This window comes from Labrus bergylta, chromosome 21 (assembly GCF_963930695.1).
Source record: "Labrus bergylta chromosome 21, fLabBer1.1, whole genome shotgun sequence".
NCBI classification, from domain to species: domain Eukaryota; kingdom Metazoa; phylum Chordata; class Actinopteri; order Labriformes; family Labridae; genus Labrus; species Labrus bergylta.
The window spans coordinates 2,388,962-2,416,945 of NC_089215.1; the positions used below are offsets into that span (position 1 = coordinate 2,388,962).

The 27,984-nt window shown below is 43.1% G+C and overlaps 2 protein-coding genes across 4 annotated transcripts in view; one reads left to right on the forward strand and one right to left on the reverse strand.

Annotated features, from left to right (window-relative positions):
* chad (chondroadherin) overlaps positions 1 to 21,327 on the reverse strand; it is a 228,688-nt gene extending 207,361 nt beyond the window's left edge. For all 3 annotated transcript variants that reach the window (XM_065949996.1, XM_065949995.1, XM_065949994.1), the window contains exons 1-4: positions 20,369 to 21,327; positions 17,237 to 17,400; positions 16,258 to 16,417; positions 14,753 to 15,454 (exon numbers count right to left, since the gene is read on the reverse strand). In XM_065949996.1, coding sequence (XP_065806068.1) covers positions 16,276 to 16,417; positions 17,237 to 17,400; positions 20,369 to 21,154 — 1,092 coding nt within the window. In that variant the 5' untranslated portion in view covers positions 21,155 to 21,327 and the 3' untranslated portion in view covers positions 14,753 to 15,454; positions 16,258 to 16,275. The remainder of the gene's footprint in view (positions 1 to 14,752; positions 15,455 to 16,257; positions 16,418 to 17,236; positions 17,401 to 20,368) is intronic.
* On the forward strand, positions 396 to 27,944 carry acsf2 (acyl-CoA synthetase family member 2). Its single transcript, XM_065949993.1, has 16 exons — positions 396 to 738; positions 3,741 to 3,936; positions 5,450 to 5,578; positions 6,658 to 6,711; positions 6,801 to 6,919; positions 7,928 to 8,090; positions 9,024 to 9,119; positions 10,777 to 10,928; positions 13,144 to 13,235; positions 13,414 to 13,487; positions 22,919 to 23,026; positions 23,598 to 23,749; positions 23,844 to 23,985; positions 24,906 to 25,016; positions 25,101 to 25,169; positions 26,460 to 27,944. The coding sequence occupies exons 1-16, from the start codon at positions 620 to 622 to the stop codon at positions 26,520 to 26,522; spliced, it is 1,839 nt and encodes a 612-aa protein (XP_065806065.1). The 5' UTR covers positions 396 to 619; the 3' UTR covers positions 26,523 to 27,944.
* The last annotated feature ends 40 nt before the right edge of the window (positions 27,945 to 27,984 follow it).

A 27,984-nucleotide genomic window follows, 5' to 3' on the forward strand; every position in this document is an offset into this window, starting at 1 on the left:
GACAATATATGAAGTAGTTGAGATTAACAGAACAATCATATATATATGTATATGATAGTTAAACATTAAGAGGGACAATTTTACTGCCATATGCATTATTTAACTCCTGAAAAATGTTTGCATATTTTTCCCTAAATATGTGTTTTAGGACTGTTTGATGGAGTGGGAGGATATCAGATTATTGGTACTAAAAGTGGAGGATGAAATACTTCTTTGAGCTCGTTCAGAAGCATTAGATAAAAAAGTAAAACCTGGTTTTATCTAAAGTCTTAAGAACTTGCCTGGGGGAGATTCTTCACAGTTTATTGAGGGTAATTACAGAATCACGCTGTCTCTTCAGTTTCAGTGTTGGTTGCATGCTGTTTATCCTTGCAGTGCAAATCGCCACCACCAAGACTGGTCTGCAGGACTCCCACGGTAGGCTGCATTGTGTGTGTGCAGCAGTCAAGTGGTGACTGATCAGGGTCCGAGGAAGACGCTGCTAGTAATCAACAGTTGCAGGTTTAAAGGAGCAGTTTTGTGTTAAAGGTCAGTCTTGAGTCTTTCCTGCAGCAGCTCATAAGAAGTTCTCCAGGAAACAACCGGCGTCAGTGCGGAGGGGCGCGGTGAGCTGCACACGATGATCCCTAAGATCGCGTTCTGCTCTCGGACTCTGAGGAGCCAGTGTGCCGCTCCTGGAGCTCTGCAAGGTCTGCACAGAGCATGGACTCGTCGGACAGGCTTACCTGCAGCGAGCCGGTGAGTTACACACAAATACAGGTTTACTACACTGGTCGGAATCACTGTAAATAAAAAAAACTCGTCATGTCTTTGTAGTAGATTTTTTTTTTTTAATTAGAAGATAATGATGTATTACGTTTTGCACGATTGCAGCTCGTTTTCTGATTGATTTTGTGTGCACCTATTGTCCTCTTTAGTTTGAAAAAAAGGAAATCTAGTCACTATATTGGATAGAAAACTGATAGTATGGACTGTGAAAGGAAGGGGAGGAGACCTCAGAAATACATATGGGGTGTTTTGCAGACAACAGGGCCGGACTGAGGATTAAGGCAGGGTCCCCGGGTCCCCTGGTACCCCTCTTTATTAAAACTTTTTTGTATTTAGAATTTTATTACAATGTTTACATTAAAATATCTAAATTAATTACAAATGGACTAAACCTATATGATATGTATTGTATTTTGTTTATTAATTACATTACATCAAATATTTTCAACAGTTATCAAAGCCAGAAAGAAATCTGTAATTTTACAGTTTTAACAGAACGTGTCATGTTTACCGTTGCCGTGGAAACACTGGTTGTTCTATCAGACACTGCTGCACAAAAGAAGCGGGAATTGCTCGTGAAAGTTGCCGTACCGTTGCTGTATTTGCTTAATGATACTCTTTTCATCGGGGGCTGGGGTAGCAGAGAGAACTCCCATGATTCCCCACCGACCTCGACTTGGATTTTTTTCTCCTTTTTTAAAAAAAAAAAAGAAGTATATTGCAAACTTTCGGTTTCCGCAACATTCTCTGCTTGTTTGTGTTCAGGAAATCATGGCGACTGAAACTGAGCGTATTCATACTGGAGATGGTGATGATACATTTTTGAGCAGCGGTCGGTGATTTGTAGCGTTCCTCCTCCGTCTGCAAAATTTTGGGAAACGACAGCTGTTCCAGAATTTTTTGTAAAAATGCAGGAAATACGGTCCTACTCAACCGTCCAATCACAGGGCTTGGGGGAGATAGAACAGGGGATCAAGTCAGAAATCAGGGAGAGAGAGAGAGTGGGGAATGACATGCGGGAAAGGAGCCACAAGTTGGATTTGAACCCGGGCCGCCCGCACTAACCACTAGCACCCCATAGTTCCATTTTTTACGCTCATGTACATTTCTTTCAAGATTTGTATTTTGGGGGCTTTTTGTGCCTTTATTGGAGAGACAGGACGAATAGAGTTGGGAAAAGAGAGAGAGAGAGAGAAAGAGCGGGGCACAATGGAAAGGAGCAACAAGTCAGATTTCAAACCCGGGGGGGGGGGGGGGGTAGGGTTAGGGTTTGGGGGGGCATGTAACATGGTCTTCAGAAAAATTACACCCTGGGGAAGCTCCAGTTATATAATATGTACCGTACTCATTGAGGGACTGTAAGAAGACAGGTAAAGTAGGTCACATCAGCTTCCCTGACCCTGAGGGGCCCCTCTGAGCATGTGTGGGAGGAGCTGACGTTCCTGAAGGTTTTCTTCAAGTTTCTGTATTTCAACTTTGACATAGAAACTCCATGACAAAGACCCAGTCATCTACAGCTTTACATTCAGGAGGCTACCAGTTTGAAACTTTTCAGCTCCGTTTCTGTTTTTACATCACCTGGAGGACGGCTCCTGATATTCTCCTAATCCTAGTTTTTTTTTTTTTATTGTAAATTCATGTTACAAAGATCGTAAACTAAAGGAGGGGGATGCAATTAAAAACCCAACACACTTTATGTCAAATTCAGTGACCATGGGGGGCGCTGGTAGCTTAATGGTTAGTGTATGTGCACCATGAAGTAGGCTGCAGTCTACAATTCTACAATTCACTTAGCAGACGCTTTTATCCAAAGCGACGTACATCAGAGAGTAAGAACAACACAAGCAAGGATCTAGAAAAAAGGGAACAATGTGAGTAAGAGCAAACGATCAGCTTTGAGTCTGATTGGACACACAGGTGCTGACAGGAAGTGACCAGAGGCAAAGCACAACATTGAGGGCAGTTCTTGAGAGCTCTAATCAGTATAGAAACCATCTTATAAGTCGTCGTTATCAAACAAAAACCATCGTCATTACCATCATCATCATCAATAATATGGAGACCATCATCATTAAGTTAGTAGGTATTCATGAAAGAGCTGGGTCTTTAGCTTTTTCTTAAAGGTGCAGAGGGACTCTGCAGGCTGGTGGCCAATGTCATTCCCCACTCTCTCTCTCTCTCACCTTGATTTCTGACTCCATCCACTGTCCTATTTCTAATATAAAGAATATAAAGACCAAAAATAAACCCTTAAAATAATCTGTGAATATCTTCTCACAATCATTTTGCAGTGATCTCTCTCTCTCTCTGTGCGCTGAAATAATCTGCTTGTATTTGGTTTGCTGTGGTGTTCAGGCGCCAACAATCTCACTATCCAGCTTTTACAGTTGTGGCTGACAAACACTTTGAAAGGTTATGTGTTGTATCTAAAATCCTTATCAGGGTCTCTAATGGACCTTGGAAACCGTGTTGTCACGATTGTTGTAATTCTCTGTGTGAAAGGTGAGGCGAACCCTTTATCACCTCTGTTCAAACAGTTTAACTAACTATCAGGTCACGTTACACGTTACACTCAACCAGTCCATTAAAAAAAAGCATAACGCATATTTCCAAGAGACTTAACAGGAGGAGGTCACTGAATTTACAAGTGACCTGCTCCTGTTACTATAAATAGTTACTATATTTGTCTTATAATTAAAGAGGAAAGTTTATGCCCACACAAAAAATAAGAAGAGCCTCAAATGCTGGAACAGGTTCTTCCAAAAAGAAAAAAGACCAATCTAGTGACTCTGTAAGATGGAAATCTGATAGTATGGACAGTGAGAGGAAGGTGAGGAGACCTGAGAAACATGTGTGGAGTTTTACAGTCAACATGGGCCGGACTGAGGAGTACAGCAGGGCGCCAGGTCGAGCGCCCCAGAGTTTAACAATCCAACCTACAGTACTCTCTAATGCACCTTTTGACTCTGCAGGGGCATCCATGTGGACTCTTCGCCCAACATCCCCACCCTCACTGCCAGCTACGCCCACGGCACCTCTTCCTCGCCTCTCCTCCACTACACGGTAGCAGAGGCGCTGCAGAGGACCGTGGAGCGAGTGCCCGACAGGGAGGCCATGGCCTTCCTGCAAGACGGAGTCCGCAAGACCTTCGCTCAGTTTCAGCAGGATGTGAGTCTTCTACTTTATCCTCACTGTACACTGCATAACAAAACATGCTCATTCAGTGTGACGTCGGGCCTGTCGACGAGTCTAAAGTTCAGAAAACATTGAAAAGTTTGCTATGTGTAGATGATGTTAGCATTAGCATTGCTAGCAACCGCTAGCCTTCAGTCCTCCTCGCAGATTAACGTCCACATGCCTCCACATCGTTCCAGACCAGTCTTTCTATGCCAGCCTACTTCCAACTTTATCTCCATTTTCTAGATCAAAACACTTCAAAAACCTCTCCACCCCATGAGATGACATCCGTCCACTTTGCTGGTTTACATCCGGGTAGTAGAGCTGTACGGCAGTTAGCCATTAGCCGGGGCTGCAGCACCATCTAGTGGCCAGAAGCTTAGACACAACATTTAACCGACGTTGAGGGCCTGACTTAAATACAAACATTAATAATTAGATTAACCCAAAACAGCAAACCTCCATTATTGAAAAAAAAAAAGAAGCCTGCAGTTCATCGAGTGTCCACTAGAGGCCGGCTGCAGAAGCATCAAAAGTCACATACACACCCCATTCAAAAGAGTCAGTTTTTACAACATGCCTGGTTCCAAGAACGAAAAAAGGCCAGATTAGCTCGATCAGCACTCACTCTACGGGGGGTTGAATTCTTCGATGACTCATCAGTTTTGATTTGATGAAGAGTTTTTCACAATAAGGCGTGTAGCTGGTGATAATAAGAAGATGGTAGTCGTATATGACCTTTCACCTCTCTTTGGTATCTAAATTCAGCCCCCTCCCCCCGCCTCTCTGTTTTATTGCTGACTAATCATCAGTCCGTGCAAATATTGACATTGCTGTAATGAAAGCTCACTGGAGCTTTGATAGACGTTTTCCACTGCAATGCTTTTTTTCATTATTTTTGCATTAGTGGCGGCAGTGGGACAAACCGACCCCGCCAGCGATAACAGTTATGACATGTTAGACTGGAGTCATCTGCATTTTCAGTCCCGTTCACTCTGTGAACTCTGACCCAGTTAACCTGATGAATTTACATACGTGGAGACACTTCACAGGAAGCGACAGAGCTGAGCGGCACAAAGTTCAGATCGTATCTGTCAAACACCTTCACTGGTTAGAACACGAGAAGGTCACCTGAGGTCTCTCACATGTTTTGGATTATTTATTAAAATGAAATTGAAGTGTTTGCTTATTTTTCTTAGTTGCACATTTATTCTTTAGTCTTTAAAGTTATTTATTTCTTATCTTTTTTTAAAATAATCTCTCCTTTTTAAGTTATTCCTGAATGGTTTGATGCTTTCTTTATGGATAATTATGTTTCATTTCTCGAGCATTTTCTGTTTTATTTTAAGGATGTATTATATGACAGTGATTGTATTAGTTCAGCAGCCTCAGACGGTGCAGACTGTGTGTGTTCTCAAGTTCAGAAATTGATCTTCATGTACAGTCAACACAGACCTGTTTGACACGTCTGCCTGTGCTTATAATGTTTCTATAACCTCTATAGGTGGACCAAGCTGCAGCCGGGCTGCTGGCGCTCGGCTTGACTAAAGGAGACCGCCTCGGTATGTGGGGGCCAAACACTTATGAGTGGATCCTGTTCCAGTTTGCCACAGCTAAAGCCGGTATTATAATGGTGAGTCTGCAGGAGGCGAGAAGAGACTTTACCATTAAAGGAAGAATGTGCGACTTTTTTGATCCAGTAGGTGTCGCCGCCCTTGAGCTCCAACATGAAACCAAAACAAACTGCTGTTTAGTGAAGCCTCCGCTCTCCTACAGCGACACACCTCCAACTCCTCTCCTCTCGTGTTCACAAGAAGGAGTTTGGCTCTAGCTGCGATCGCCTGTGGCCTGCATGTTGTGATAGCGTGCAAATGTTAACACTCTTTAGTTAGCTCATAGCTTCACATTGGACATAAATTGACACAGAAGAATGAGTGTGATGATGAATGCTAAGCGTCCTGAACGTCTGTGAAAGGTCGCACCTTAAACATTAAAAACAAATCTCTTGCTAGTTGCTAGAAAAAAATGGCATTTTTTTTCCTAGGCTGCGTAAACATATTTAAATGAAAATGACAGATATGACAGTATCTTGCTAGTGCACACTGTCAGGTGTTTCTGACTTGTTTCTACTCCGTACAGGTATAAAAATGTTGAAACCATTGAAGGTCGTGTTGATACTGGATGACCCTGACGAAGGCCACGAGCTGAAACACGTCGTTCTACTAAAGTTGATCTTTGTCCTACAAAGTGCTGCTGGAGCTCTTTGACCTCTTCAAGCCTTTAACTGTCTGTGCACCTTGGTAGTTGGAGAAGTTGAGCCAGAAAACCCGACCCTTCTTCTTCTGTGGTGAAAGTATGCGCCACACAAAAAAAAGTACTTTGCAAACAGCTGTACCTAGAGGACATAAAGAGACACTTCAGCACATGACAAATAACTTATATGTTAGATGAGGTCACCTCTATAAGGCTGTGGCTCAGTGGGAAGAGTCGGTTCTCTCCTAACCTGAAGGTCGAGGGTTTGATCCCCAGCTCCTGCAGCTACATTCCCGATGCGTCCTTGGGCAAGACGCTTAACCTCAAGTTGCTCCTGACAAGCTCAAATCCATTTACCGTTAAATTAGACTCATTGGATTTTCCTTCTTTATTTACGTTGGTTTAACTCCGCCTCTTGTCAAATTTCAAATCGATCAATCTTTTTATTTTCACCAACAGGTGTCTGTGAACCCGGCGTACCAGCAGCAGGAGGTGGAGTATGCGTTGAGGAAGGTGGGTGACATTTTCTCATATCCCTGTTGTTACACATAGAGACTGAATCTTAAAACGTTTAACCCCCCCTCTGCTCGTCCCTCCCTCAGGCCGGCTGTAAGGCCGTGGTGTGTCCCGCTCAGTTTAGGACTCAGAAGTACTGCGACATGCTGAGAAAGATTTGTCCAGAGATCGAGACGGCCACGCCAGGAGACATCAGGAGTCCCAGGTACGGTAGCCGGGTCCCGTCACTATCAAAGTATTTAGTACATCTATGTAATGGAGCACTGCAAAACAAACCTGCACATGTCAACTGCCAGAAACGTTTCACTTTGTAGACGTTTTTTATTTTTTTATTATTTATTTTATTTTATTATTGTGTCATACATACATCCATATGCCCAGCCCGCATGCCCCTTAAAGAAGATAAATAAAGATAAAGATAAACTTTATTGATCCCCCATGGGGGAAATTTTTGCATTACAACAACTCAAGAAAACAGGAATATAATTATTAAAAATAACAAGAAGTTAAAAATCAAACATATTTATATCAGTTAAATAAAGGGAGAAAAAATACAATAATAGAATAATACAAGGTATGTACACTTCCACTTGTGCAAAGAGTTTTTGTTATTGTTATTAAAAACACACACAGTGTGAAGCATTATGGATATGAGTCATGAGGTGGTGATGCTGTTAAAGAGTCTGATTACATGACACCATAAATAAAAAGAAAACGTTCCCGGATCAGAGTGCACTAGGTAAACTATATTCATTCTCAAGAAACAAAAAAAAGAAAGCGAGAAGTCAAACTAATGAAACAGAATATCCTGTCTTCTTCTCCAAGCTTTTGAAACAAAATTATCAAGTTTAAACACATCAAACTTAAACAGCCATTCCAGTTTCTGCACAGACATTAGACATCTTGTCCTTGAGCGGGATGGTCTCCTGCTGTGAGGGGCATGTGTGAACAGGATCTAGATATTTTCAGGAGTGCAGATGTGAAAACGTACAAACAGCTGGTGCGTCCCTGAGTTTGAGTAATGTCCTGCAGTGTTCATATCATTCAGTCAGGATAAACAGGTCACAAAGATAAAACAGAAACTTCTTTTCTAACAGGGAGAGTGAAAGCTGCAGACTGTAACCACTGAACTCTGTGCTCTGCAGTTACTCAACATAACCCACATTCTTCTGTTCCTCTGCCCCTCCCCCCCCCCCCCCCCCCCCCCCCTTAGACTCCCAGAGCTCCGCACTGTTATTGTCTTGGACAGCCGACAGCCAGGAATGCATCATTTCGAGGACGTGATGCAGGCGGGAAGCAGCCGGTTCGTTCAGCAGCTCCACGATCTGCAGAAGAAGATCTCCTTCGACGACCCCATCAACATCCAGTTCACCTCGGTAACCCGTTCACATTTCACCCTGCTGACCTGAAATAATCTCTGCTGAGGTCAGAGCGAGCTGAAATATGGGCTCTTATCTGCACTGATGAGGAAGTGGAAGTTTTTCCTCCTTTACGGGGGGGGGGGGGATTTCCTGTTTTTTTTTTTTTGTCGCTCTGCAAACTGGATCACAGCTCCTGACCTGAATTTTACTGAACAGGCAACATGTCCGTCCTCAGGAGGGAAATAAACGCCTGCACACTTTTTCATAATAATCTTAGCAGCACAAGTGGGCTGGCGGTTAGTGCATGCACCAGAGGTACGGAGTTCCTGAGAGCATGCAGCCCGGGTTAGATCCCGACCTGAAATGAGGTGCCAGTAGCCTAGTGGTTAGTGTGTGCAGCCCGTGTACAAAGGCTGAAGTCCTCCAAAAGACGGCCCAGGTTCAAATCCGACCTGTGGCTCCTTTCCTGCATGTCGGGTCGTTTCCCACTCTCTCTCTCTCTCTCTCTCTCTCTGTCTCTCTCTCCTTTCTCTCTCTCATTTTCTCTCTCTCTCTCCTTTCTCACTTTCTCTCTCTCTCTCCCTCTCTCTCTCTCTCACTTTCTCTCTCTCTCCCTCTCTCTCTCTCTCTCCTTTCTCTCTCTCTCCCTCTCTCTCTCTCTCTCCTTTCTCTCTCTCTCTCCTTTCTCTCTCTCTCTCTCTATCCTTTCTCTCTCTCTCCCTCTCTCTCTCTCTCTCCTTTCTCTCTCTCTCCCTCTCTCTCTCTCTCTCCTTTCTCTCTCTCTATCCTTTCTCTCTCTCTCTCTCTCTATCCTTTCTCTCTCTCTCCTCTCTCCTTTCTCTGTCCGTCTGTTGGAATCATCATCATATAGAAGTATGACATCACCACAAACCCGTGTTATGGATCTCTCAGTACAGGGGTTAATGGTTTTCTAATCTGTGTTATCAGGGCACAACCGGAGCTCCAAAGGGTGCCACTTTGTCTCATCACAACATTGTCAACAACGCCTTCTACACGGGCCACAGAGTGGGATACGACTGGAGGGTGAGTCTGAACCACGAGGGCGCTTCGCTCACATGTTGAGAATAACCCTTCTGTTTAAATACTGAGAGTGTTGTTCATGGACACACACTTCTTCACATACTGAGCTGAGGAGGTATAGAGCGAGCGTGACTGAAACCAGCGACCGGTTTATCGACCATCATTATCCTGCTGTATCTTCTGTATGGTATCCCTCTTTGCTTAAGAGTGCCATTGGTGTACAAAAACTCACTAGAGAAGAAAATGGGAGTTAATCCGCCGCGAAAAATAGTCCCTAACTACCTAAAACTACAGCGAGCAAAGGCGTCAGACAAATCAAACTACATATGAGTTTTTTTCAGAAACATTTCTGAGGACTTTATGAAGAGGGACAATCACCCAGAACAACACATCATGAGGACTTTGTTTTCTGTCGGCATTTATACGGCCATGGTGCTGGATGAACCTTAAAGGCTTTATATGTGATTTTTCACACTTAAATGTAGAAATCAAGTCTATCCTCTGAAAATAACTCTGTGAGTCATGACTGTCTACAATGGGTGTAACACCCGAGTCCCACTGTCTGTGATGTTTTCAGAGTTTTCAGAGTCCTATCTTCAGTTTGTTTACATCGCCGGGACGGCCGGCTGACTCCTCCCCTCGTGTATAAAAGTTGTTTAATTGAGGGACTAGAGAAAAGAAGAATAACATACTGTACTCACTGCTTAACTGTGTTTCTACATCACGCTCATTTCAGGTAAATTTACATGCAGTGTGAAGATACCAGCATAATAAAGATCACTAGCATTAGCATGCTAACACAACAATGCAGCGCCAGTTGTTTTGGTCTCATGCTGGTGCTCAAGGGCGACATCTGCTGGATCAGAAAATCACATATAAAGCTTTAAAAGTTAGTCGTAAGTCGGCTGACAGTTTCTAGAGCAACGTCACTTAGAGCACAAAACTGACCTGGTCCGTGTTTTTCTTCCACATTTTTAATGATTTGAAGAGCTCTTACCGACTGTTATTCACTGTTACGTTGGGATAAAAAATGGTGGTTAGTGGTACTGGATTGGCTCTTGTGTCCGACCAATCACAGTGCATCAACGTCACTCAATGTAAATGGTGAACGGACTTGAGCTTGTTTAGTTCTTTTCTAGTCTTCTGACTCCTCAGAGCACTTTTACACCGCAGGTCACACCTACACATTCACACACTGATGGTAGAGGCTGCTCTGTGAAGAGACCATCAGAAGTAACTAATCCATTCACACACATTCATACACCGCTGAAGAAGCAGTGGGAGCAACTTGGGGTTAAGTGTCTTACCCAAGGACACATCAGACATGAGGCTGAGGCACAAAGTCCCTCTTGTGCTGGGAGAGGGGAGGAGGGTTCCAACAGTTCCAACAGAAACACGTATTGAGAACTGTTCCTGCACATTTACACTTTAGTCTCAACACTTTTGCAGACTCACAGTCGGGTAGATGTTTGTAGATGACTCTTAAAACAATAGAGGGCTGGATCTGTTCCCGTGCTGAACCAGGGGGGTTTCCTCAAACTGTGAAACAGAAAAGAGTCAGCGATATTGTTTTTTGTCATGTCAGCTTTCTTCCTGTAACTTATCCGTCCGTTGCAGTCTGCACTCTGTGACCCTTTGTTTCCTGGTTTCTGTCCCACAGCCCCTCACTCGTATCTGTCTGCCTGTGCCCTTGTATCACTGCTTCGGCTCGGTGGGTGGAGGGTTGTGTATGGCCGTGCACGGCATCTCCCTGGTGTTCCCCTCTGCCGGCTACGATGGGAAGGCGAACCTGGCAGCTGTGGAGAGTGAAAGGTAACGTGGGAAATGCTCTGCAAGTCCAAAATCTTTGTCTCTAACTTAATGAACCTCACGCTGAGTAATCCCACTGCTACGTCATAGAACACTGATCATACAAACGACCACAGCTTCATGAAAACACAGGAAAACATGGGCTTCTGATTTTTATTATTTAATCCACCCGGGAGATCAACCCCATCAGACACTGATTAATATGAGTCTGCCCTCCATCTCTCCTCCCAGGCCTTCACTTAGAAACAAACAGAGACATACTGAAACATCTTTGAACACTTCTATTCCTGTGCAATCTTTCAAAAGCTTGTAAGAGTAGAGTACGCTCTTTTCGATTGGTTCATTACATCATTGACAAGAAGCCTTCCTCTAAGCACGGCTCACATGCTCTGAAAACGGATTCACTAAACTATTGAGACAAACAAAAACATTGATGAGAGAGAGAGAGAGAGAGAGAGAGAGAGAGAGAGAGAGAGAGAGAGAGAGAGAGAGAGAGAGAGAGAAAGAGAGAGATCTTTATGCCCTGAATATTTGGAACAGGGCATTGTTTTGATCCGACAACCTGCTCTAAAAGTTGAACAACTAAGACCTGCTAGAGGCTTTAAACTGCTGAGCTGTGTCCTTACATCATCCACAGTTACCCCAGGTTTTGTCTTCTAAATTTTACTTTAAAGTACAGACCGAACAGTTTTCATTTTATTTAAGTCCTCTCTCCCATAAGGCAGTCACAGTCATTTTCCCTCCTCCTGCCATTTAAAGGATTATTCGCCTGTATTGTCAGTAACCACCTGAATGGACTCGTTCCACATCTTTGATAACACGGGTAAGGGGTATTTATTGGTGGGATTGGATTTAAGCCGTAAATTGTCGCCTTTTCCTGCACAGACCCGTGTGAAGTTTATCTTTTGTATTTCTTGTTTTGAGGACATCGTGTTCTTACGCCTCTCACCTGATTATAGGGTCACACAATCTGGATAAGGTGAGGAGCTCAGACGTTCAGTGGGGAGCTCGGAGTAGAACCGGTTTGGGACATCGGATTAGGATGGATGACTCCCTTTGGAGGTTTTTCCAGGCAAGCTCAAGTAGGAGGAGACCCCGGGGGTAGACTCAGAGTTCACTTGGGGGATTATAGATCCGGTCTAGCCTGGGAACAAATCAGAATCACTCAGGAGGAGCTGGAAAACGTTGCTGTGGAGAGGAGAGTCTGGGTTGTCTTTCTGCGCTTGCTGCCAACGCTACCCGACCTTGGATAAGCGGAGGAAAATGGATGGATGGATGGATTGATTTTAGGGTCAGACATAGAGAACAGAGCGAGACAAGGAGGCCGAAAACCTCACTGTCTTCTACTTCCATACAGGAACTTTAGAAACATGCAACCTCTTCAGAAACTCAAAAAAATCAAATTTCCAACATATGTACTGCAACACAGGTGCAGATTTAGGACGATATTTAATGTTGCTATTTGTGGCTTTTTCAATCCCAGTGACACAGAAATCACAGAAGGTGTCTCAAGTTCCCAGCCTGAGGCGTCTTTAATGGGTTCAACCTGCACAGTCAGTTTCACAGTTTATTCAAATACACTTAATTTGCTTTCTTACGCGGGTGAATGAGAACATGTTTACGAATTCTGTTTCAAGGCAAACAGCGTCAACTCCAAGACTTAACTGAATCCTTTCACAATCGTCCTTTAAGGCCTCAGTCTCTCTGTAAATCAAACCAAGTCGGACATATTAATCCGTGACATTAAGAGGAGTTAGGTTGGGTATATTTTTGTTACATTTTGCACCCGCACCAACATCTGTCGTTGTTTCTGAAATACTAGCAAAGTAGAAGGAAAGTCTGGCGCTTCAGCCACTCCACAAATGGAGGTCGATGCTCTCGGAGACGGACTAAAGACGTCCAAAAAAAAATCATTCAGTGGAGCCAAAAGAGAAAACTGGAGCACATGAATCACATTTAATGGAGAGGCACATTTAAAAAAGGTGCAAATTACTTACATTTTGACGCACTGTGCGGTTGCCACTAAATTATTATTAGTTTTTCTTTCTTCTTTGTGCTCAGTCGTGCTAAACTAAGCTAAGCTAAGCTAGGCTAAGCAGAAGAAGAAGCTTTAATGAAAGGAAACAGACATAAGTGAGGTATCAATCTTCTCGTCTACTGAAGACGATTACTTTCAATAATATCTCAACATGTTTTTTTTTTATTGTTCCCCTCACAGGTGCACCTTCATCTATGGCACCCCGACCATGTACATTGATCTACTGAGCCAGCCGGACTTTGCTAAATATGATTTGTCCTCCATTGAAGGAGGTGAGAAACAGACTCATAATCTCTTTTTTTCTGACAGGATCTGCATGCACATACTGTAGTTTTTCATGCTAAATAAATATCCACTTATTGATTAAATGATATTCTGCCTTGTGGGAGAGCATTTCCATATTCTGATTACATGTTCTCCAGACCTTTCGTATCTGTTTTTGTACTGCAGGCGTCATGGCCGGTTCCCCTTGTCCTCCAGAACTTGTCAGGAAGATCATCGGTGTAGGCATCAAGCAGATAACTGTGAGTACACCTGGAGTTTATTATAACTGTGGTTACATTTTGTATCATTTAGGAATCAAGAACTTTAATCAAGGTGCACTAAATGTGATGCTGCAGTTCAGTGTTCGCTCACTAGGGGGCGACAGATACACACAAAAACACAACCATGCCATGTATGCATTTTGAAGAGAAGAAAAAGAAGTCCTTTTTAGACCAAACGAAGGCTTCATGTTGTAAAATATTTATTGGATGTGAGCAGTGGATGTCACCTCCAAAAGTCCAGGAAATGTAAAGATGTTGAATATACAGAAGATAAAACGTAAAGTAAAGCACATGTCAGAAACCTGCGTGGATGGCATGGGACAAATAGTTCTTTTTTTTTCTGCCGGTTTGAGGTGAAGTGTTGAGAAAATACAAATGTTCTGTTTATGAAATACATTCAAAGAGGGTGAAATTGTAATGCAAGTCGGCTTTGCCTGCTACAAGTTTTATTATTACGTTTACCCACATCTTCAATTTCTTTTTGAGGTCATTGTTAAGTGTTTGCTTTAAATTGAGTTTGTAAAACTGACATCAGAAAGTAAAAAAAAGAGTAAAAAAAGTGTTGACGACCCCCAGAGTGACAGCTCTTCATTTTTTGCAATGGGCACTAAAAGAATCATCACTCTATTCTGCAGCTTTAAGGAGCCCTTTGGCCTCTTTTTGCTCGTTGTTTATCAGGTCAAATATTTGCTTTTATCAACATACTTCAGTTTCTAGCAGCAGCAGACAGATGTTCCCACCAGGGAGACTTTCCATTACATTGAGAATATATTTTTTTGCCTTGGGGGGGTTCCAAAAACAAGCTTTTTTTGTGGGCATACGTTGATTGAGTGCAATGTTGGAAATTTCCATTCAGAAATGTTTGTATTTATTGATCTTTAAGACACTAATGTATAAAAACGAAGGCAGTTTAAATGGACAGAAAACATACTGTTGTTTTTTAAAAGGTGACATATTCTCTTCCTTTTCTAAAAGTTTAAATAAGTCTCAGAGCTCCTCAAAACATGTGTGTGAAGTTTCTTGTTCTAAATCCACTCTGATCCTGTATTTGATCATGCCTATAAACCCCTCTATTTCAGCCCTGCTCAGAACAGGCTGTTTCTGTGTCTGTACCTTTAAATATGTAAATGAGCTGTGTCTGACCACGCCCCCTCTCTAGAAGGGCTCGGATGTACTCGGTGCTTTCTCGCTCCATGTCCTATTGTTTACGGTGAGAAGGCAGACTCAGAGGGCAGAACAAACACCTCCAAACGGCCTGTGTGTAGTGTATTTTGCACAATATGTGACCTTTAATAGAGCATGATGAGAAGATTAAAATGGTGATGCACGGCAGGTAACCTCACCTAGAAATGACTTTTCGTCATCTGTTTAGTAAGTCTTGTTTATAACAAAGAAGCTATCACTTATTTATCGAGCTTTAGACGTGCAAAGAAGGCAGATTTTGTCGCAGTAAGAGAAACGGAAGCACAGCTGTTTCCCCCTCTTTCTTTCTTTCTCTCTTTCTTTCTGGTTGATCAGAGCTAATCCATGAAAATGTTCTCAAACTCATCTGTAAGAAAGCGAGCCAGCATATTTACTGAAATCTTAAACTTGTTCCGATAAGATAATATCTGGTTAGTGTTTATAATATCTTCATGCTTGTGGAAGAACATCAGAGAGGACACTATGATCAGTGAAAATAAAAAAAACATTCATTTGTTTGACTCGACAGCATCTTTTGTTTGGGTTGCTTTTTGATTCTTGTACATTTCCACTTCAAACTCTTCAACTTTGATATACACAAAGTCTGTAAAAGGTTTAGATAAGTTTGAGTGTGACAGCGACAGACAGAGAGTGTGAGTATAGTCTGTGTTTATACTTGTGACATCATCTGGGGAGTCTTGAAGTAGAGTTAGCTAGCATTGCTTTAGTTGCATGTTCAGCCGGTCGCTCCTCCTCGGCGTCTCCTGTCGGCACAGAAACAAAAAAGTCAGCCGCCAAATCAAACAGTCTGCCTTCCAAATGGAGTCCTGTGTGACCTGGACTCGGTGTACTGGACCCCAGGGCCAATGTGGAAAAAGTTCAGACGGGGACAGAGGAGAAGGACCGAGAAGTTTTATGTGATTTGGAAGAACGCAAAGCCAAGTGTTGAGCTTTTTTTCAAAACCACTTTAAATGTTCTTATTGTAAAGACACCCGGCTGAAAACCCTCACAGTGGACCGTCAGGGGGAAGGATGTGATTTTAACCATAAAGAGGAACAAAACTCCACCTCAGGTTTTTACAAAGGTAGTCATCAGAGAGGGTGTCACTTCAAAACACTTTAAAATATAATGGTTCCTAAAACATTTGATCTCCAGGTGTCAACAGTTCAGTCAGGAATAAACCTCGTCATAGATTTAACCATTTAATACACTCATAGCTCTCAGCAGGATCAGTGCAGCATGCAACAGATTTTGCAGAAAGTTCACACATTTAATGGCCCCCATGGAGACGTGCAGAACAGAACCTGAATGTGCATGTACTGATACTGAAAACATAACAAGCAAACAATTCATCCTAGGGTATGAAATGTGCTGACTGAAGCTGGAGGAGGTCGAGGTGGTGGAGGGAGAATTTACAGCAGAATGGATGTGATGCAGGAGGAGTGAGAGGCAGAATGGTTTAAATTGTTGTCAGAGTGATAATGATTGGTTAACATCGGGGCGGTTCTCAGATCAGCTGATGAGCCTGAGCTAACGCAGGGCTCCATTCACATTACATCAGATCACCTGTACAAGCTGCTGTGTTCAATGGCGCATGCCCTTCCTCGTTCTCTTCAGCTTCATTCTGCAGCCGCTGAACGCCGTGCTGTCTCTGACCTGCTTTCCTCTCTGCTGAGGCGGAAACGCACACGCTGCGTCCAGACGGATACGGCTAGAGTCCATCCACCTGTGGGCGGAAACCAAAAGATGTGTAGACAGTCTGTGCTTTGTTTCCTCAGAGTTGGACATTGTTAGCTCAAGGAAAAGCTCCTGGTGTACAAAAGTAAAAATTATAGCCTCCTGTGGATGATATTTTTTTATATATTTTGAAGTTTTGTAGTTACTACATTTGTTGGTCCAGACGGAAGCCCTAAGAGGACACATATCCCTATTTTTTATTTTACTAAATTGATAATGAGTCAATTCTGGTTGAAAAGGCAGGAAGATAAAATGTAAGGATGTAACTCTGTGAGTCATGACTGTCTACAATGGGTGTAACACCCGAGTCCCACTGTCTGTGATGTTTTCAGAGTTTTCAGAGTCCTATCTTCACTTTGTTTACATCGCCGGGACGGCCGGCTGACTCCTCCCCTCGTGTATAAAAGTTGTTTAATTGAGGGACTAGAGAAAAGAAGAATAACATACTGTACTCACTGCTTAACTGTGTTTCTAGATCACGCTCATTTCAGGTAAATTTACATGCAGTGTGAAGATACCAGCATAATAAAGATCGCTAGCATTAGCATGCTAACACAACAATGCAGTGCGAGTTGTTTTGGTTTCATGCTGGTGCTCAAGGGCGACATCTGCTGGATCAAAAAATCACATATAAAGCCTTTAACAAACATCAGTGGATGTTGGAAAGCGTACAAACAACCTTAAGAAACATGAAGAATACTGCAAACCTTGAGTCTGTTAAACATGACCTTTCTTAGCTTGCTGTTGTTAGCATTGCGTGCCTCATTAAAGTGCTGCTAATGTGGTTGTAAAGTGTTTGGTTTTTTACCTTCGCAGTGGAGCTAGCTGGCACGTGCAGCTCCACGGGTTGTTGGAGAGGGTGAGGTTTGTGATGGTGCCAAACTCGAAGCTTTTGGGGAGAGACCGTAGCTTGTTGTTGTCCAGGTGCAGCAACTTTACTGCAGTGACGCCAGTGAACGCACCATCAGAGAACTGGGAAAATAAAGTACAGCCGTGTATGAGAAGTTATTTTTGTTTTTTGGCTACATTCATAGAGACGGAGACACTTGGACTGTTAGCATTGAGCTAGCATGTATGGTGCAGAGCCTAACATTTGAAGCACACAATTGTACTTCTACATGAGAACATATGTACAAGTATTTTCTTCTGACATCATGCTAATGGTGGGAAGCTCCTTAGTATATAGCAATACTGTGTTTCTGGTTTTAAAATCATATTACAGGGATTCGAAAAATACATGATCATTTTGCTGCCTCTGGAATCATGAGTCATGAGCCTCTGTGCGACATAACATATTTTCAATGTTATATTAACATTGAAACATATTTTAAGTGCACAAGATCCTCAAAAAAACTCAACATAAGTAAGAAAAGACACATTTCTCAGGTGGGCAAAAACCATTTTTTTAGAACGGTGTTATGTTACCCAGGATGTGATCAAATACTAATGTTAACTTTTCTGCTCATATGTCGTTTTTTACTTAAATTATGGCCAACTTTCCTCCAATTTCCTACTTTTCTTTTGTCTTCTCAGTTGCTGAAACATCAGGGAAAAGGTTCAGACTCTCTGCATTTATTCAATTTCCAAACATTTGACACAACAGTACTTTTTTTTAGGCTTTGTTTTGGGGTTTTTCATGTCCTTATTTGACAGGACAAGTGGAACCAAGAAAGGAACCACAGTCTGGACTGAACTGCACCTGGGCCGTCCACATGGAGGGCCACTGCCTCTGCACACGGGGTGTTACATAACCATACATGACCATCCAGCCAATTTCACCAAACAGTAAATTTGTGCAGCATTTGAGCGCAACAACATTGAGTCAAATGGACACTGTATTATTACATTATTGGACAACCTGATTTGGAGTCATAAACGTTGATTAGTTAATGGAAATTGTCCTGAAACGTTTGATAGTTATAGTGGATAAAAACATGCTCCACACTTGGAGTGTTGTTCCACCAGCAGCCATCCCTGTGTCTGTCAAACAGATGCAAAGCGAGGGGAATCTTGTCAGCGTTTCTTTTGGCATGAAAGCCTCCTCTCATCCTTCCTTCTGCAAACACTGACAGTCACTGCCTCTGTGTTTTTTCATACACATCTGTGAGGGCGCTAAAAGCTTCAGAGAGGTGCTAGATGAACCCCTCTACGTCGTGTCAAGTTGAGTCTCCTCCAGCGGGAGGAGGAGGCGGACGGATGAGAGAGGAAGCCTGTTTTTATGCGAGTCTTGGAGGACATGAGGCTGTTTGGAAATTTCCAATGTGGAGGCGACAAGAAGCTGAAGGCTAGCCGGTGTTTTTGAAGCAATGAAAGATGGACGACTTCCAACATGGCCGAGGTGTTTTTTTTGCTCTTTCTTTCGGGGCCACTCCTCTGCCAGGAAGGCTTTTGCAAAGGGGCCCAATTGTCCATTCAACCGGAGGCGATGGCAGGGCTAAAAATATTCCTCTTCATTCACTGTGGAACACCCTGCCTCTGTTTACCTGCCTCCTAACCCCTCCTGACCTGTTTACAAGACCCTCCCCGAGGGAAAGTAGAAAACACACCATGCTGAAAATAACACTTTGTGTAATAATTAGACGAGGACATGCTTGGCCGTCGTCCAGCAAACAAAAACACTCTAAAAATACCCGCGTTTGGCTGGAAAAGAAGTTTAATCTTCTGGGCCATGTTTGCTGCACTGGCCGCCGTCCTGCAGCTTCCACCTGGCTCACACACAGTCCCGCCGTGAGAAGGTTGTTATTTCACAGTTCCCCCCACCCCCCTCAGGGATGCTTCCATACTGTGGCACAGGTACACTCAAATATTGGACTAACCTCAAATATGAAGCTAATGTGCAACCAGGAATGTCTGAAGAGTAGTTTGGTAGAGCAAAGAGCTCAAACTGTGCATGCACACTGAGGCTGTGGAGGAACAGAAGAGTGCTCTGACTGCTCAGCAGATTCATGTCTGATATCTGAACATCCTTCTTCCCCCGGAGGACGATAGATCGAGGGCTGGGGTCAACTGTGCTCATGCTGCAGTCAAGCCTTTGTGTTAATATTTGTAATTTTGTAATTTATTTCAAGGATAGCCCCTTGAGATGCATCATCTCATTTTTCGAGGGGGGTCCTTACAAAACATAAATATAATCATCAGTAATACAAAATCAAAATGAAAGGTAAATCCAAAACATAATACCAAACATTTAAACACAGAGCCACCCACAGCACACACACACACTCACAATCACTCACACTTAATGCTCCCCCAAGCCTAGCCACCCACCAACCAGCCAATATTACACAATCATAAAAAATCTGAAGAGAAAAAAAAAATCTGAAGAATAAAAAGAAAATCTGAAGAACAAAAAAAGAAATCTGAAGAATAAAAAAGAAATCTGAAGAATAAAAAAGAAATCTGAAGAATAAAAAAAAAAATCTGAAGAAAAAAATAACAGATTTTTTTATGGACTGAAAAAAATAAACATTGTCTTTAGATTGTAGCATGAAAACTACCACTTTATACTTTAGGTTGTCTCATAACTTCAAAAGCCTTTTCTTACAAATTGTTTGTTTTTGTAGAAGTTCACTGAATGCAAAGTCTAAATTGCACAAAAAAACAAACATTGCCGATGTTTTTTGTGCAATTTTGTGCAGAAGTTTGCATGCAATTTTGAATGGATCAAACCTCTCTGATGCACTTATTTAATCTAATACATTCAGATATTTTTAAGATTGGTACTTCTGGATGCTGTCGGTCATTGAAATGAAGGAGAATGTTACCCTAACCCTTAAAACATGTCGTTTCAAAAATGTTGAGGAGCACTTAGTCTGTCTTATCTTGCAATAATGGACTCTTATTTTCAGTATATATTAGTGATCATTTACATGTTTTGCATATATTTAAACCACAGCTTGAGGTGGCTTGGTTAACTCAGTCGAGTAAGTCACAGACTGACCTTCTCCAGACCCATGTTGTCCAGGTGCAGCTTCTCCATGTAGCGTCCAAAGCTCTGGAAGGCGTAGTCTGGGATGGTCCTCATGGGGTTCTTCCCCAGCGTGAGCTCCTCCACCACTCTCAGTTTGCTCATGGCTGCGAGGGGATACGTGGACATCCTGTTCCTGTCCAGGTGAAGTATGGCGAGGTTCTCCACGTCGTCCAGAGAGCCCGGGTGCAGCGTCGTCAGCTCGTTCCCGCTCATGTGCAGCCAGCGCAGGTCTTTGGCGCCGGTGAAAGTCCCCGGTCGCAGCTCCCGCAGCCTGTTGTCATTCAGCTGCAGGATGAAGAGGTTGATCATGGGGGCGAAGATGCCCTTGGGCAGGTCGCCGATCTGATTCCCGTCCAGGTGGAGGTAGGTGAGCTTGGTGAGGTCGTCGAAGGCGCCTGGCTTGACGCTGCTGATCTCGTTGTTGGACAGGTAGAGGTAGACGAGCTTCTTCAGCCCCTTGAAGGCCTGCGATCCGATCTCCCTCAGCTGACAGTGCTGCATGTGCAGAGAGATGAGACCTTTACTTTCGGTGAAGGCGCCCGTGGGGATGCTGCCCAGGTTGTTCCTCTGCAGGTTCATCAAACGGGTCACCTCCGACACCCGGGGGATCTTCTTAAGCCCGACGCCATCGCAGATGACGTGCTGGAGGTCACCGTGGCAGTGGCACAGAGTGGGGCACTGGCTCGGGGCTCCCCGCACTGCAGGGCCCAGGACCAGGAGGCAGGTCCCCAGCAGCAGCCAGCTCACACAACGCATCCTGAGGATATCCCGATGTACCCGTTAACTTGTTTTTAGGACTGCTCAGGATGAGAAGAAGCTGAAAAATCCTCAGAGAGAGAGAGCAGAGAACGCTCACAAAGTTTGAACTGGAGTGTGTTTGTGTGTGTTGAGAGAGAGAGGGAGTGAAAAGGTGAGCGAAGGTGGGCAGTGCAGAGAGAGGATGGCCGGTCAACAGAGCACACAGCGCTATTTATAACATTTACTTGAGGAAAAAAAAAACGAGGAGGGCTTGCCAGGGTGTTGGAGTGAGAGGTTTGCAAGAGGAAGTCAAGTGTCTGTGAGAATTTAACCCTGAATGAGCAGAGAGACGACACATGGCCACTTGTTTTTGTTGCAGAGTGAAAGAAGCTTCTGCTGCATTGAAGTGTCCAGACAGATCATTAGACCCCGTTCATCTTCCAGGTAAAATGTGTGAGAAACGTGGCATGATGTGCAGCCTCAGACTTCTTGCTCTATTGTTTTTCAGTCTGCGGCCGCAGGAAAAGGAGCCACTCCTGCGCAGCCGTTTTATAACCCATAATAGTCTCCAGATGGCTGCAAGCATGAAGCTGAGGTGCTGTTTCAGGTCGGAACAATTGTCAAAAGATACTTCCATCATCTCAGGAATGAAAGTTTGAGATGCCACTTTACATTCCTGTGTGGGTTCTTTTCTTTCTTCAATTTGGCTGCCACGTTATGTAATGGGTCGAAAACCTGTTGAGTTTTAAGAGTGATTGGAGATGGAATAGCTTTAAGTTGCTTTATATAAAGAGGGAAAGTTCAGAAAAAGTGCAGCGGTACTTTTTTTTTGCCTGGCTCATGTCAGAAGCTGGTTTGGCTTCAGGTGGCTCCACGATAAGATGGATGGATCCATCCAGGATATCTGGAATCTCGAGTTTACTCAACAAATCTAACATTTTATGGGGAATACCGTCCCCTCGCTGATTTCCCAGGTGAGAGAGCTCACTGTAATCCTCCTCTAAAGGGCCCAGCAGGTTCCCCTCGGTCCTTCACCTTCACCTCTCTGATTGCACCTGTGAGTTCTACAGTACAGTCTCTGTCTCTTAATGCAAAATCTAAATCAGTTAATATTTAGGGTTAGGAAGAACTTAAAGAACCAGGAACTGTAAACAAACGGAAAATTTGCAGAAACAAAAATACTGAAATGAGGTATTTGCACGTTGACTCGATAAGTCAGTGGAAAAACTATTTTGATAATCAAAAAATGGTTTGAATGATTTTAAAGACAAGTCAAGTTAAATTGGTTCCAGATACGTAAGCTCGAGGAGCCCATGTACAGAGGCTATAGTCCTTGTCGCGACGGCTGTGGGTTCGAATCCTGCCTCGGCCCTTTGCTGCATGTCACCCCCCCTCCCCCTTCTCCCAACATGTCCTGTCTCTCTTCAGCCGTCCTATCCAGTAAAGTCAAAAATAGCCCAAAAAATAGCCTAGTGTCTTCTCTAACAGACTGTAGTATCATCCTCTACGCTGACGACACCATCGTATAAACAACTGTTTGGTTTCGCTGACTTTCTGCAACTTGTCGCTGAAAACCTTCAACTTTCTTTTAATGTTCTTTTGGACGCAGTTGTCAACGTTTGAGTACATATTCAGATTTTTGCACCAAAACCATGAAGGGTAACTGAAGGTTATTTGAATCATGTTGTTAGTTTTTTTTTTTTTTTTTTTTTATCTTTTAATGTTGGTAAAAGAGGGAGGTCTGTCTCCATCCTCATGGCGTGGTGTTTGTGTGTTTGACAGCTTGGATATGGAACCACGGAGAACAGCCCTGTGACGTTCTGCGGCTCCCCCATCGACAACCTGGAGAGGAAAGCTGAGACCTGCGGCTACATCATGGACCACTTAGAGGTGAACGCAGGAGAAATGACATTACAAAAAATAATCCCAGACACTTTGAATTAAGGTCACAATACTCCCCATTAGCATGCTAATTATTAGCATACTAGCTGATTCACCTACATCCTGATTCATCTACATCCTGCTAGTATCATCAGTTGTTAGGAGAACTGCACCTTCCTTCATCTCCTCGCCGTGTTTACTAGTTTATAACCTGTTTGGTGCTGGCGAGGCCGCTCCTGTTGGTTGGTTGTTGACATTGGTCCCAACGTTGGACAACAAGAATGTGCAGAAGACAAGACTAAAGACCTGCGATCATTTTTAACATGTTTGATTTGATCGTGAAGTGAAGATGAGAAAAAGGCTAAAAGCCCGGATAGCGCTTTGTGACTTCCTTGCATCAAACGACGAGGTCATGGGAGCGTGCTAAAACTCAAACTCATGAGTTCTGACTTCTGTGGCTTTGAAATATTGTTCTGTGTGAAGTCAGCATTGAGCGACTGATCTGAGTACGTCTCCTGTTCAGGAATAAATGAATATGCTAAATAAAATGTGTAAAACTAAAAATCAGTCTCCTCCACAGGCTAAAATAGTGAACCCTTCAACAGGTAAGATGGTTCCTCTGGGAGAGTTGGGGGAGATTATGATCAGAGGATACTGCGTGATGTTGAAGTATTGGGCTGATGAAGCCAAAACAAAAGAGTGCATCACTCCGGAGGGCTGGTACAAAACCGGGTGAGTGGACGTTTTTTTTTATAGTCATTGTATTTGTCTCCTGTAAATAAAAAACACTTTGCTTCATTATTCTTAAATCCTGGTTTTCATGCAGAGATATCGGCAGCATGGACGGGTTCAGCTACCTGAAAATCGAAGGCAGGATTAAGGACTTGATCATCAGAGGGGGCGAGAACGTTTACCCGGCGGAGATCGAACAGTTCCTGCACACTCATCCCAAAGTGAAGGAGGCCCAGGTGAGCTCGAAAACAGCATCCCAGAAACATGTTGATGCATACTAAGGGATAAGGGATTTATCTGGAGGAAACAAACACCTTTATACTTCTGTTCAAATCAAGATCAAATGCTCCTAATTCAACTTCAACTTCAACTTAATCTTCAACTTCAACAGCCTGCTGAAAAAAAGAAAGTCGAGGTGTCAGAGTTACATATTGCTCCTTTAACTTACCACACTTTAAAGTCTTTATATGTGATGTTTCACACTTAAATATAATAGAAGTCAAGTATATCCTCTGAAAATAACTCTGAGTCATGACTGTCTACAATGGGTGTAACACCCGAGTCCCACTGTCTGTGATGTTTTCAGAGTTTTCAGAGTCCTATCTTCAGTTTGTTTACATCGCCTGGACGGCCGGCTGACTCCTCCCCTCGAGTATAAAAGTTGTTTAATTGAGGGACTAGAGAAAAGAAGAATAACATACTGTACTCACTGCTTAACTGTGTTTCTAGATCACGCTCATTTCAGGTAAATTTACATGCAGTGTGAAGATACCAGCATAATAAAGATTGCTAGCATTAGCATGCTAACACAACAATGCAGCGTGAGTTGTTTTGGTTTCATGCTGGTGCTCAAGGGCGACATCTGCTGGATCAAAAAATCACATATAAAGCCTTTGAAGAAGCACACATCTCCATTTCATGATTAAATCCTACCCGAAAACTTTAATCCTGTTGGATTACTTTAGAACAACAAGGTCCTGGTGTCTCACTCGAGTTGTGCAGCTACATTTGTTGTCATGACGACCAAAATGATCATGTATTTTTTTTTATTCTGCTCCAAATCTGCATGCCCCCTCTGCCATCCAATGCTTTGAAAGTATATGCACATTGAAGTTAGCGAGCTTGTTTTCATGCTGTTTTTTTTTTTTTTTTTCAGGTTGTTGGAGTTATGGACGAGCGTATGGGCGAGGAGGTCTGCGCCTGCATCAAACTGGTGGACGGACAAGAGAGCACCGCCGAAGAAATCAAAGCTTTCTGCAAGGGACAGGTGAGACACAACCCTTATTCTGTATTATTTAGTTTTATGGATTTGTTTGAAATATTCAGCTCAGTATGTCTCTGCTCATTTCAGATCGCTCACTTCAAAGTTCCTCGATACGTTCTGTTTGTGACCACCTACCCGCTCACCATCACTGGAAAGGTAACTTAGGAACTCTGGCATTCATGGCCCGAGCTCTTCTACTGCTATGTGCACTCATATGATTTGAAAACATGTATACATATAATAGGAAAACTGTTTTATAAGATGGCATGCATCCAGACTAAAAACCGATCTGTAATCAGCAGCTGCTGTTAAAATCACACATCGAGCATCGCCTCCCCTCTGGTTCTTGTGTTTCTCTCGTGGGATGCTGTTTGGAATTACTGTAGACTTGGGGCTTGTGTTTGAACAGGCCTGACCTGAACGCCCCAGACAGGAGGGCGAGGGGAGCTATTAGCTCGTCTGCACGCACACCAGGTCCTGGTACATGAACCCAGAAGGGCGGCGGAGACTCGTTCCAAAGCAGCAAATCAGATCAAATCTGATCCTTAGTCCAAGACTCCTTCAGTTCATTTCACTTTATTTCAGCAGGGTAGTCTGTGCAGTTTGGAAAGAGTCATTCATGACACAGAACATCAACACAGGGTCACATTAAGAGTCTGTTCTAGTCCCTTAGTGTAGTGAAAGTCAGATACATACAGATGTTTGACCGTACTCGTGAGGATATCAAACCCTGGAGCTGCTCAGACTACGAGACAGCTCTCCAATCCAACCAGATTCTTGATCTTGAGTCCTAAATCTAAACATCAGATGTAAATAAATCCTGCAAGAAATGACTCTGGTTGTGAAATCATGATGAGAGCAACTTAATGTCCAAGGATGTAAAAGTGTTCATTAGGATTTATTCTCTGAAGGGAACATCTTTCATTCACAGCTCATAAATCATAGCCACACTAAGGTGAAAACAAAAAGTTACATTTTCCTTATTTTGAGGGATTATCACTCAGCAGTTGTGAGACTAAACGTGACTGCTGTTGAACTATGATAAATCACTTCATGGATATTTTTATATTATATTTTATATTTTTAAGTAATTTTATTTGAGCTGAACTACTAATTCAACCAAGCATGAACATGAAGTGAATCTGGTTTATCTTGATTGTTTATGCATTAAAAATAATCTGGCGCCCCGTTGTGCAGTTTTTTCAAATGATAAAGTAGTTCTGAAATAAAACTTCCACTGCTTTAACCATTTTATATTTTTCCCTAGGGGGAATTACATGTTGGATTGTTTGTTAAAAACATTGAGACAAAAAAACCTGCCAACTCAAATCTGCCCCATTTCCTTTTCACTGATTTGAGAAACGATAAATGTCAGAGACGTTTTTAAACTGGTTGGACAGGAGGATAATATTTGACCTTTAAACGTTATTGTCTCTCTCTCCTCAGATCCAGAAGAACAAACTGCGCGAGGAGGCTGAGGAGCAGCTCAGACTGGTGAAGGGAAAATGAGAGAACTGTATCTCATGTACCCCCCCCCCCCCCCCCCCCAATCAGGGCATCGTAAAATATCATAAAAACAGAGAAGCGTTTTAAAGGTGTCAACGTTTGACGGCCAAGTGTGAAGCTTCAGGATGAACCAGATACATCTATCCTTCCTCCTGTAACCAGCTGTGAAAGAAAGAGGTTAAATCATGTTTATTTTTTATTGTCAACAAACCCCTCCCTCTAAAAAAAGACCAAAACCAGCGACTTACAAGAGACCACTGACGATTCAAGAATAAGAGCACAGAGACAGGATGCTGAAAAGAGTCTCCAACTAATGCACTTTTCACTCCTGTTCATATTCAATCATGATGTTTAAAGGAAGAACGTGCGACTTTTTGATCCAGTACATGTCGCCCTTTAGTACCAGCATGAAACCAAAACAAACTGCTGTTAGGCCACGCCTCCTCCATCCTGAAGCCTCCGCTCTCCTCCAGAGACACACCTCCAACCCCTCTACACTCACGTTTACATGAAGAAGTTATGAATTAGAACGCACCATAATGAAGCTCCATTAAGCGCAACTAGCGGACAAAATTCTCCTCTGCTCGAGCTGCAATCACCTGTGTCCTGCATTGTTAGTGTTAGCATGCTAATGTTAGCGCTCTTTAGTTAGCTCATAGCTTCATATTGAACATAAACTGACACAGAATGACCGCGATCTAAAGACACTTATGTGACATTCAAATAATCAGTGAGTATGTTCTTCTTCTTCTCTTTAGTTCTTGACTAAAACAGCTTTTATACACAAGGGGAGGAGCCGGCCGTCCCGTCCATGTAAACACGGCTCTGACAACAACACAGCCAGCGGGACTCGAGCTTCTCCCTCATTGTAGACAGTCAGGACTCAGAGACAGGACAGACTGGATTTAAAATGTCGCACATTCTTCCTTTAATTCTTGTTCTGTTTTAAAAAGTTCCATCTTCACTGGGACACTTCAGGAACAAGTCAGGAATCATTTGGTGGCTGTTTCACCGACGTTTCAATAATGGGATTTGTTGACAGTCACAGCAGCAGCATCCTCTCACAGCTGTCTTTGTGAAAAGGTGAAACCAAACGTCCAGTAGTCAATGCATAAGTAGATTTGTTGTAAAGCATCCGAGCCGCTCTCAGTGAAACACACCGTCCTTGAACGACTCTTTGCAGCTTGATTGGAAGGCTCCTTCAGTTCTGTCCATCTTCAGACCTGAAGGAGCCTTTCAGAGGAGAGGTGAAACATCTTCAAAGATCTTCACCTAAGTCCAGTCCCCTTTGAGTCACCATGACCTGATGACTGAGAACACAGACATGTTGAACGCCTCCTTTATTTTTTTTGTTGTCCAGCAGCACGCTTTAAAAAAAATATTTTCTACATCAACTTGAAATAAACTTTGTACCACGTTATTAAAGCCAGGCGTGGGTGTTCCTCTTTTTACGGGAAGAATGAAG

What these genes read in the sequence shown, in the direction of transcription:
- acsf2 (XM_065949993.1), top strand. Translation starts at nt 620, where the DNA reads ATGATCCCTAAGATCGCGTTCTGCTCTCGGACTCTGAGGAGCCAGTGT. An exon ending in TGGAGTATGCGTTGAGGAAG is followed by an intron (nt 6,712 to 6,800) that starts GTGGGTGACATT and finishes TCCCTCCCTCAG; the next exon opens with GCCGGCTGTAAGGCCGTGGT. An exon ending in TAGGCATCAAGCAGATAACT is followed by an intron (nt 13,488 to 22,918) that starts GTGAGTACACCT and finishes TGTGTTTGACAG; the next exon opens with CTTGGATATGGAACCACGGA.